The following is an 11841-nucleotide window of genomic DNA, read 5'->3' as shown; positions in this document are numbered from 1 at the left end:
TCCCTACCCTGTAGTGTTGCATAGAGTTGTTGTGACCCAAGTGAAGGACTGACACTTGGCCTTGTTGAATCTCTGTGTTACATCTATGACGTTACTGTACTGCTGCTCCATAAACATCTTTGCAGCCTACTGAATTTGCAAAAGAAAAAGTGAAGTCTTGTCAAGGGTTCTGTGATGTTCTGAGCATGGTTAGTAGAGAATATGCTTAGTAACATCTTGAAATATTTTGAATTTAAATCCTGTGTACATCTCTTTGCTCAAGGTACATTTAAGAGAGGAAAGTTGGAAGGTCAGTTTCCGTTGCAAGACTTGTAATATTTTGTGTGTGCAAGAGACCCCAAACTAGAGGAGTTTCTGAAACCGTAGGGCCTTTGTGATGATTATATGCATCTTTAGTGCATTTTGGTCCACCAAGATGGAAATGTGGAATTTATTTATTCTAATGCCAAGAATATACCAGGTGATTTGCTCAAGTAAAGATGTACATGCTTTCTGCAACAAAAAAATAGTCAATGACTTGTTCTCAAAAGACTTACATCATCTTTAAATCTTCAAAAAACACAGAGAAAACCTTGTAGATTGGAAACTGTATGGTGACTTGACTTTGAGCTGAACCCAGAAATTTACTCTCAGCATACCTATAATTAAGTTATTACTTTAGAACTAGAGATTGGCATGCTTTAAGGAGCTACTAACTGGTGAGTACAGATTAAATTGTCTTCTTCAGAAGATGTAGGAAAATCTTTTATTTACTAGAGAAAAGAACGCAGTCACCGGTATTGATACTTTTTAAATGGAAAATATGCTTTAGTTTGATCCTTAAAGGAAGTTAAATAATGCTAATTATTCACAGGATTTTGCATATATCCATAGAGGAGATCAGAAGAAATGTAAAGCAAGCATACAGTTTTTATGTGAATGTAAGATTAAATTGTAAGTTTATATATGTGCATACTATATTTCTGGACCCAAGCATGGGCAGGATAAATTGGTATCACAGGTTACTCCTGTAGCTCATGAGTAATTCTGATCACCAAGATAAAATGTAACATGTTTTTGGTTTGTTTTTTTTTTTTTTTTTTTTTTTTTTTTTTTTTTTTTTTTTTTTTTTTGTTTGTTTTTTTTTGTTTGTTTGTTTGTTTTGTTGTTGGTTTTTTTTTTGTTGTTGTTTTTTTTTGTTTTTTACAGAGGCATTCAGACAGATTTGTCCATTTGGAATTGGCATCCTTGTTGGACCTGGCGATGCAAGACTAGGTAAGTGCATGCACTGCACAGTGCCATTGTTGCATCCGTGCACCATTTCCTACCCATAAGCCATTCTCCCTTTTGATTGAGAGCCACACCTTTGCAACTATTCCCAAAAGCCATGAACTGTGGAAACTTCTATTTATTTTTTGGTTTAATTACTCTTCCTCATTTTAAATTTAAGCTTGAATATCTTACATATTCAGAAATGAAGCTTCTTTTAGACTACTCTTTGGGTTTTTAATTTATGCTGAGCAGACTTGCTAAGAAACTTATGTAGGATCTAGAGAATGGATCATATAAAGTAAATGTCCTTTCTTATACAATATATGTAGCCTGTTTACAGTAAACGTTTTTAATCCTCCAGAACTGCAAACCACAGTTTCCCATATCCCATCAGTACATTCTGTTCTCTCCCAAGACAAACAGCACTTCAGCCTTATTGGCAAAAGCTTTCGTTTAAGGAGCGCTGGATGACTACTGCTTTTCATATCTACTTCTCTGCTATAGCCCCAGTAGGAGAGGTTTTTTTTATCTGACATTTAGAATCAATTTCTGTTCTGCATTCTGAAAGCTGGCCTGCAACTGTGCCCTCATCATAATATGTCAAAATTAAAGTATTTGCATTTTTTTGTGATTGTAAGAATATTTCTCACCAGAACAACTCTTGTTCTTTGAGAAAAGTCTAAAAGCACATGAAGTCAATTGCACTTACTGTGTTGTTTGTCTTTCTGGTTAAGATGTGGATGAGTGCCTTGATCCAGATAACTGTAAATTTGGGCAGTGTATCAACACAGATGGGTCTTTCCGCTGTGAATGTCCATATGGTTACATCCTACAAGGTGCTCAGTGTGTGGGTAAGTATAGCTGTTTCACCTTCCACTTTAAAGATTCTCCTGGATTGCTAAGCATGGCATTAAGGCATAGAAGGGTTAAATTATTCTAAAATTGTGGCATCTCTGTCCCTGCTGGTGCATAAAACCTGCTCCAATTAGATTCTGCTCTGGTTGAGTGACTGACCCAGATAACCTCCAGGAAAGCCAAATTGTGCTAGGAGTCCATGACTGTAATTCAGTAACTTAAGTGCATTCTTGGATTATGTATTTGTGGTTTTTTTTTTTTTTCTGTATATCAGTAATGTAGATTTTATACCTTTTCGGTTGACTATAACCATGTGTTTCTTGCCTTGATTTAACTGCTTGTAGATACTGATGAATGTGCTGTTGGAAACCCATGTGGAAATGGAACTTGCAGGAATGTGGTGGGAGGTTTTGAATGCACCTGCATTGAGGGATTTGAACCTGGACCAATGATGACCTGTGAAGGTGAGACTCCCGTGTATTAAGGACTGTCATTGTAGTTGTGTGCTCAGTTTCCTGATTTCAGAAACAACTGAGGAGAGTAATTCAGCTTAAAAAGAAAAATATGGACATTTGGAACAATGCATCTGTATGTGAAACAGAAAAATAAGTTCTTCCTTCCTCTGTCCACCTTGAAGTGTTATACCTTTTTCTAACGGGAGGTTGGGTGAACAGGTTTTCAGGTAGTGTCTGCTAAGGGACTGCCTGGAGAGGAGCGTGTTTGGGTACAGTCTATCCAGAACAGTCCCCAGAGATGCTGCCTGTTGTGTGTATATTTTTTGCTTACCTCCTAGATGACTCTTGAGTGAAGAGAGTCACTGTGGATGAAAATAGATAATATCCTGCTGGGGTTTGCTGGGGAAGAAACAGGGAACAGACCAGAAGATAAAAATGCAATACTAGACAATTAGCATAGTACCTCTAAGCTGGATGTTTTTCATTATGTGGTCTCTCATTTCAAAAATAAAAATTTTAAAATGCCCAAAGAAGGGAGGAATAAGGAAGATCAGAGTTATAGAAGGGACATGCAGAAAATTAATAGGACTAGATTTTTTTCAGTGTGGAAAATGTGGTTGAAGAGATATGAGATTAAAATTTATGAAGCCACAAGCAGTAAAGGCACCAAAAATAGGATGAACATGCTAAACAAACCAAAGCAAACATTTTTATATGCATAACACTTAAGTTATCAAGGTCTTTGCTTCAGAATGTTAGTGAGGCCACAAGTATAAATTGACTCATAAGGAGATTGTACAGATTTGTGTGGAGTTCCATCAGTGGAAATAAAGCTTGTTAGTTTAGTTGTGCTTTTGGCTGTCAAAGTCCTGAAACTGAGAGGCTGTGTCAGGGGACAGATCCCTGGGTACATGGTGTGAGTTTGTTTAGTACTCCTCCTGTTGGAGCCAGAGAGAGGAGCACGTCCTAGGACATTCTGACACTTTCTTCTGACCTGACACAGTTGTTCTTAGATTATCTGCCACAATCTGTTTGCAAGCCCATACAAAAGAACGCTTCTATTCTTGTATCAGCCTGTATTAGTTTTACGTACTAATAGAGCTTCATTCACTTCCCTGTGGAATTTAGGTGAAAGCTCGAATTGCAGAGGAGTTGTTAAGGGAGTGTATAAACATCATTATAGAGCAGTAATTACTCAAGTAGCCCAAAGCATATGTAAATGACTTCAAAATAATGTTTCTGGTATGGACATTGTTTTATGGAATTCAGTTTACGTAGAAGCTGAATTAGTCCATCTAAAATTTGAAAATAACTAGTTCATAAAAACTGAGCCTAGATGTGGAAGAGATACAGTTTTAACTGAGACAGTATTTTGGCAGCATGAGTCTGGAAGTTATTTCCATTGGCTGCTTGCCGTTGAAGATATTGAAACTTCAGGTAGCTGCGCAAACACCCGTGGCTGTCTGATGCCTGCTTCGATACACTAACCCATGATGAGGAGGACCGTGGGTCTCCAGCTTTTGAAATCTAGCCCTCAGTAAGCTGGGATCCGTGGGATTGCCCATACCTAAAACCTGTGTGCTCAAGTCTGCCAAGTTTTACAAAGGCACGTTTCACTTCCCTCTGGTCTTTGTCGCTCCCAACCCAGATGTCAACGAGTGCATTCAGAACCCTCTGCTCTGTGCTTTCCGCTGCGTGAACACTTTTGGATCCTACGAATGCAAGTGCCCCGCGGGGTATGTTCTGCGAGAGGACCGGAGGATGTGCAGAGGTAAATCTCCTACCAGACTCTCACAATTAAGAGATAATGATTTCAAGTTGCTCCAGGGGTAGGGCTCTGACTCACTTCACTATTGGGCCAGAGTTTTAATCCCAGGAAGTAACTGAGTCAGAAAGAATTTGGGATTAAATTCTATGGTTTGCATTATACAGTTGATGTTGTTAGGCCTGTCCTGCCTGTAAACTTACACATATGCATAATGTGAGGTCATATCAGATGATTTCGTTTTGTCTTGCCCTGAAAATGGGCATTTGAGAGAAATCAATTTCCTTTAGGCTAGTATACCTTATGGTTAGTTTAGCACAATAAAAGTACCTATAAAGTTTGATTACGACTCAAGTTCCAAAGTCAGAATTTGCTGTTGTGAACTTCCAGGATTGTCCTGTCTATATAATGACGTCTAATCCTTGTGTTTTAGATCAGAATGAGTGTGAAGAAGGAATTCATGACTGTGACTCAAAACAGATGGAGTGCAAAAACCTAATTGGCACCTATATGTGTATCTGTGGACCAGGTTATCAGCGCAGACCAGATGGGGAAGGCTGTATAGGTAAGTGACACTGAAGTGTTGAAGCTCTTGAAGCACACAGTTCCTCAGCAGAGCTCAAAATTTTGGATCTACTGGTGCTATACGCACATTGCCTTGCTGTTCAGGTGTGCCCATGTGGGCAGCAAGTAAGAAATCTGGATGTGGATGTCTTTACAATCAGTTTGTACTGCTGCTGCTGAACATTCTGAGTCAAGAAAGTGGAGAATCAGGCCCATTGCTGGCCGTAAGCTTGTTTATCTCTGTTAGCGTGAATGAGAGTAGATGTGAAGTTTTTTGAATTTTGGTTGGCATTCAGAAGTGCAGCTGTAACTATGAAAAAATTTGAAAGACCAGTGAGGAATATAATGAAGAGAAAATGTCGTAACAAAATACATAATATTGTGAGCTAGCTGTTCATCTGTCTCTGAAAATTGAAGACTTATTTAAAAACAAACAAACAAAACAAACCACCAAAAAAAAAAGCAAGTTCAAGCAGGCAGAATGCACAGCTTAAAAATTCCATACAAACGTCTCCAACCTGCATTAATCTAGAAATGGACTTGATTTTTGTCATATCATTTAAAAAACACAGATGAGAATGAATGTCAGACCAAACCTGGGCTCTGTGAGAACGGCCGTTGTGTGAACACAGTTGGAAGTTACAGATGTGAATGCAACGAGGGATTCACCGTCAGTGATGCCCAGAACGAATGCCTTGGTGAGCTGCATGTTAACACCCTAATGAACTATCACTTTGATAGCAGAAATTGGAGTTGAAATTAAACTTAGAAATGTATAGTGGATAAACACGCTCTTGACTTTACATTGCCATCAGGAAAGGGCCTTTGCAAGTAGTGGACTCCTGCAAGTTCCTTCTTCCCAGGCTAACCGTATGCCTGCTTCAGTCGCCCCTGTTGGGTTGACTTGCTGTGAAAGCTGACTGGTGGTTTCACTCAGCTGGGAATTGCTCTGCTTTTTCTTTGGTCCTGATTTTCAGCCAGTCCTTTTTCACTGGCTTCAAAGAGAAATATGTATTTTTGTAAGCATAACATAACTTGTCTTCCACCTTTTGCTACATTTCTTGTGTTCTTTGTTTCCCTTCGACATTGTGTTGTCTTTCTTACTGCTAGTAGTCTTCCACTCTTGGTTCCCATTCCCAGGGTGAAGTATGCCCTTTCTTTTACATTTCTGACTAAATTCCTAGTAGCTCATGACCCTCTGGGGGTTGTCACCATTAGGATTCTCTGTGATGCATAATTTGTCTTCCAGACAACAGGGAGGGCTACTGCTTCACTGAAGTCTTACAAAGTATGTGTCAAATTGGATCAAGCAATAGGAACGCTGTCACCAAGTCTGAATGCTGCTGTGATGGTGGCCGAGGCTGGGGGCAAAACTGTGAGGTCTGCCCCTTCCCAGGCACCGTGGCCTTCAAGAAGCTTTGCCCTCATGGCCGAGGATACATGTCTAATGGAGCAGGTACAGACTCTTCTATTAAAGGCTCTTGTACACAATGCCAAATCAAGTGATAAATTATACATTCTCTTTTTGCATATTTGTACGCTGTGAGGTCCTAAGTACTTTGGATATCAATTGAAATTTTCCGAGAGTTTTCATGTTGAGAGAGTACAGCCCTTTGGGAGGGGGGTGCATATCCAAAGGCCCTGGATGATGAGGCATCCATCCCTACTTGGCAGATATTTATTTTGCCTGCTTGTTGATTGACATGCACTCAAATGGGAATTTGCACTCTACTCTTTGAGTGTGTTTTAAGTACAGATTAAGAGCTATTTGTCTACCTAAAAGAAAAGTGATGTTTGGTTCATGGAGGCTAATACATGATCAGCTCTAGTTGTTCACTTCCACATCAGGTTTGTTCATTGCATTTGAAAGTTAGGTTAATGCTCTGTGCTGTATTTTCCTACTTAATATTTCTCCTTAATCTGTGCACTATTTCATGATTTTATGTAATTTTTAAATTTTATGTAGGTGTGGTTTTTTTTTTCATGTCAGATGACAAGAACCTGCTGAAGCTGTATAGAATCAGTACTTGTTCCATTGTGGACTAACCTTCATTTAATTGCAGATATTGATGAGTGCAAGGTTATTCACGATGTCTGCCGAAACGGGGAGTGCATCAATGAGAGGGGATCTTACCGTTGTCTTTGCAACCTGGGCTATACTACAGATATAACTGGCACTCTTTGCATAGGTAGGTTTTTCATTATGGTGTATGTATATAAAGTTGTATTGCTAAGAGACAACTTGAAGGAGGAAATAAAAAGATTTTGAAAAATGGAGAAAGAAAATGCGATCTGTTAGAATGCTTTGGGGATTTTGATTTCTTCTGAAATCTCTTGAGCATTTTGAAAAACTTTATCACAAATCTTGCTTAGCAGCACTGAGATACCTGATTTTGCTTCTTCTAGACCTGAATGAATGTAATGAGTCCCCAAAACCTTGCAATTTCATCTGCAAAAACACAGAGGGGAGCTTCCAGTGTTCATGTCCGAAAGGGTACCTCTTGCAAGAAGATGGGAGAAGCTGCAAAGGTAAAAATCAAGAAAAGAATTTACTGCAGGAAACTGTCTTTCACAAATAAATACCATTCCAAAGGCATTTAAATTATGTAAATCTGTGTCCTTGATTCATGTGAGCATTTCCACTAAAGACAGTGGAAGTGGCCTGCACAGGATGGAGCTGATATTTCCATTGTTCATCCAGATTATCAAAGAAACAGTGTGCAGGTGCACAGGAGTTTTTGCAGACTGATGTCAACTGATCTTAAAAGACTTCATGACCAATGGTATATATGATTGGTCTTATTTTAGTAAGCATGTTGGTTTAAGTTGAATTTTTCATTAATAAGTGTATCTTAATGGATGCAGAGATGAGCATGGTTTGCAGTGCATTGTCCAGCATCAACAGTTTTAACCTCACACCTCTGCAGCATTCTGAACAAGGAACAGTAGTACAGGAGAAATGTTGAAATGTTCATTATCATTTCATTAATTTATGCATCTTGGTAGCAAAGATCTGACTGAAACTACCCAAGTTAGAGCAACAGTTCTAAACTTGGCATGGGAGATGACAGTGTACTTTGTCGTTAGCTTTTAAATATTTCTTTTGGAGCAATAGCACGCTTCAGTGCAATGCCATTTTGCAATCTGCCACTGGTTCTCATGAAGATGGTGACTTCCCATTTACTGATTGCAGTAAGAGCAAACATTTATTATCTACTAGCATCTTTCAGACAGTTGAGAGTGGTGTCTGTAGTCCAGCGTTAACATGGACACTAGTGTAGCTCCAAGGCCCAATTCATTACAGTGGGGTCTTCATGTGAGAGGAACTGGAAGTCTATATGGAAAGTGAGAAATAGATTCAAAAGGCTTTATTTGATATGTCATTTATTTGCAATTACATCCTTCTAAGTCCAGCTGAACTGTGAGATCCTCCACAGAGAACATAAAAAAAAAAAAAAAGATGTTTTCTTGGGTTTTTTTTAGATCTTGATGAATGTGCAACAAAGCAGCACAACTGCCAGTTCCTTTGTGTCAACACTATTGGAGGTTTCACTTGTAAATGTCCTCCTGGATTCACTCAGCACCACACAGCCTGTATTGGTAAGTGATGTAGGAATGTAGACACAGATTTCGGATTTATTACTGACTCTTATTCCAGAAACAAAGTAGCAAGGAGGTGAAATTGGCTTCTTGAGAAACCAAATGGAAACAGACCCAATCCTGATCCCACTCTCACCAGAGCAGGAGATGTAGAGAGATCCTCCCTCCTATCTTCCCTTATTTTCATTATCTACATCTCTGAATTTTGCATGTGCAAGCATCAGTCAGCAAAACCACCAATTTGTAATTCTTGCCTTACCCTTTGTTACCCATTGAGAGAAACAGTTATATTTCTATTCTTGTAGTTCGTTGCAGAACCCACAGTAGAGAACATGTCAAGGCTTCTTGGAACAATAAGCATGAAACACAGGTTTCTGCAGTTGTCCTTTATGCATATACCCATTATGTCTATGGAAATGTTGAACAAAACTGCTTTGTGCAAAACACTCTCTTGGCTCTGCAGGTTGGATCCTGCTTGTAGCAGTCTGATAATCCTGTGGTATTGTTGTGAATTTGGGGGTGTTTGAAGACTAGGACATTAAGCTCGATATTCTTTGTGAAGAGGAGGAGCGTTCATCTTCCCATAGCTGCTCTTAGTGTTTTCCAGTTAAAAAGAAGGTAACATAAGGTCGCCTTCTGCAGTGCAAAGTAAAATGTGGACACGGCAGTAAGGTAGCTACATTGCTGATGCTTCTTTTCTTCTTGTCACACACAGTTCATTGTTAGCATTGCAAAATTATCATCTTCACAACAAGGAGTAAAAAGTAACACTCAGACTTTGGTTTCCTTCAGATAATAATGAGTGTGCTACTGAAATCAATTTATGTGGACCGAAGGGCATTTGCCAGAATACGCCAGGAAGTTTTGTTTGTGAGTGTCAACGTGGCTTCTCACTCGATCAAACTGGGCTTAGCTGTGAAGGTAGGTACAACCCACAGTGCCCTCTCTTGCTTGCTTTCATCTTCTCTCAGCCATACTCTCGTCCAAGGAGGGACCTATGGAGTAAGCACCAAAACTTACAGAGTAAGCTTGTGTAGATTGAAGGGGAGTGGGGTATGGAAATCTAGTAGCAAGGCAGAATTTGTCTCTGTGGGCCTGGATAAATAGATACATTGCAGAATGTTAAAGAGCCGGACAGACATTTTCTGAGGAGACTACAATTAGCCTGGAATGTTTTAGTTTAAGCATTGTAAGTTCAATGAACTTCTGTTGAATCCTGCATGGATTTGAAGGGTTCACCAAGAACAGGAAGTCTTGCTGTCTCCAAGGTGACCTGCTAAAGAGAGAGTTCAAGGGCTGCAGGCTTTATTCCTCTGAGTCCCTAGAGCCTATAGAGCCTTCTCCTGGGACAGAGTTTGGTTTGCTTTGAAAAGAGGTATCCTGGGATTCCTGTGTTGGATGCTTTGGTAAAAGCAGGGGACTGTCTGCTATGCTGTGGGTATCCCAAACACAAATGCCTTTCTGCTGCCTGCTCCATAGCAGAATGCAAAAACTCTGAAAATTGTGCTGAATTTGAGTTTTCGGTGGGTTTCAGCCCTATATGACTTGCTGTGGAGCCAGAAATCCAATCCTAAAAGGCCCAGTGTGGTCTCACAGTACTGCTCAGGTTTGTGGAAGCTTCTGAAATGCACTTCTATACATATATATATGATATATGAATATGTAAGATTATTTGTCACATACTTTCAAATACAGCATAATTTGAGCTTCTTTCTCAAACTCAGTTTATTTTACCTTTTTAGATGTTGATGAATGTGATGGAAACCACCGGTGTCAGCATGGCTGCCAAAATATAATTGGAGGGTACAGGTGTAGCTGCCCGCAAGGATATCTCCAGCATTATCAGTGGAACCAGTGTGTTGGCAAGTCACTTTCTAAAATTCATACATTAAAATGCATGTTGCCTTTGTTAGCAGCAGGAAGTGAAGGGCAATGGTGCAGTTTGCCGTATGTTTTTTTCCTGATTGTAATTTAGTAAGTTCAGCAGAGCTTCTGTGAAAGGCAGAGTGAATATGAAGCTCCCAGTAGCCTATGTTCTGGTTCAACAAGTGTTTCAGCACAAAATTATCCTTGAGGGTGCTAGAAGTTGTATAGACTTTGAGGGAACTTGTGTTATTTATGTATTTTGTGGACTGAACATAGGAAGTTGTACTCGGCCAAAGAACAGCCTCTGCTCAGAGACCAGTCCTGTCTGAGAACTGATGCTGACTTGAACCTGGCAGACTCAGATCCACCAGCTTGGACTGTTAAATTGCAAACTCAAACTTCTGGCCCAAGGCATCTAAAACACTATTAAAATCCTACTTGATATGTACTTCTATCATTTGTATGACACCTACAGGAAGGCTGCTGTGTTTAAACCTCTTCTCTGTACAGAACTAGCATCTGTCATATTTGAGCAAAGCTGCTGCTGTCTCTCTAAAGATGCTTCCTTGCAGCTTTGGGATGCAGTTTATAGCAAGTGCTTACAGGACAATGTTTCAGCACTGTAGCATGTGGCACATTCACTCAAAAGCAATAGGAATAATTTTTTCTCTGGTGACAGCTGTGTATGGTTTTAGTCACATTTAATGGGCTTCATGCCAGCTAGTCTTGTGTGGGTACCCAGAGATGTGTTTGGTGACCTCTCTGAGAACAAAGTGCTTCGTAAGTCTTTCTTTGGCTTGCTTTGCTTTCAGAAACATAAAAATGCTTTTGCTTGTTATCACTGTGGTGCGCTAGGGAGGTCTCTGCTTTTAATTATGTTTGCCAAACCTCCTGACATTTTATGCAGTCCTTGCTGTGACATTTGCTTGCTTGTGCATCAGCACTGTATGCCTGTAACACACAAGAGAACAAGGAGGGAGCACAAGCATAGGGTGGTTTTGAATATTAATTAAGCTAGCAGAGTGTAGGGTTAAATTAGAATTTAATCTGCAGGAAGAAAAAAAAACGAACAACAAAACAGCACTGCCATGTCTGGCTGCTGGAGGACATTGTGGAGTCTGAAAAAGTGCAGCTCAATTTTGCAAAACATCTTGGCTGTTTCCAAGACTTCTTGGGTGATAGCTTTTAACTAAGTTTATTTCCAAACCACTTGTACACTGTTACTCCAGCTTTTGAGCCCATTGGCTACTATTTAGATTTTACACAGGGAATATGAGTTTCCAAATGTACAAGCACTGGCATTTCCCCCACCAAAAGAGACTCCGGCCTTGGTACCACAAATTCTGATCACCAGAAACTACACCAGGGAAAATCACTCTGAGAACTACAACTGGGGAAAGACTCAGCTAGCACTACAGCCTTCTTGGACATGGGGCAGTTCAGGCAGACACCTGGAACCGCTGGGAGGACTTGGCTTCCTCTGTC

At 39.9% G+C, this 11841-nt stretch overlaps 1 protein-coding gene across 1 annotated transcript in view; it reads left to right on the top strand.

The window, feature by feature from the left end:
* FBN1 (fibrillin 1) overlaps positions 1–11841 on the top strand; it is a 140476-nt gene that overhangs the window by 122246 nt on the left and 6389 nt on the right. The window contains exons 50-61 of the mRNA XM_008943229.1: positions 1189–1254; positions 1986–2102; positions 2451–2570; positions 4210–4332; positions 4760–4891; positions 5463–5588; positions 6140–6346; positions 6954–7079; positions 7297–7419; positions 8374–8490; positions 9283–9411; positions 10233–10352. Of these exons, the coding sequence (XP_008941477.1) occupies positions 1189–1254; positions 1986–2102; positions 2451–2570; positions 4210–4332; positions 4760–4891; positions 5463–5588; positions 6140–6346; positions 6954–7079; positions 7297–7419; positions 8374–8490; positions 9283–9411; positions 10233–10352 (1506 nt within the window). The remainder of the gene's footprint in view (positions 1–1188; positions 1255–1985; positions 2103–2450; positions 2571–4209; positions 4333–4759; positions 4892–5462; positions 5589–6139; positions 6347–6953; positions 7080–7296; positions 7420–8373; positions 8491–9282; positions 9412–10232; positions 10353–11841) is intronic.

Source organism: Merops nubicus, unplaced genomic scaffold, assembly GCF_000691845.1.
Source record: "Merops nubicus isolate BGI_N331 unplaced genomic scaffold, ASM69184v1 scaffold21096, whole genome shotgun sequence".
NCBI classification, from domain to species: domain Eukaryota; kingdom Metazoa; phylum Chordata; class Aves; order Coraciiformes; family Meropidae; genus Merops; species Merops nubicus.
This window is presented reverse-complemented; position numbering and strand designations above follow the sequence as displayed.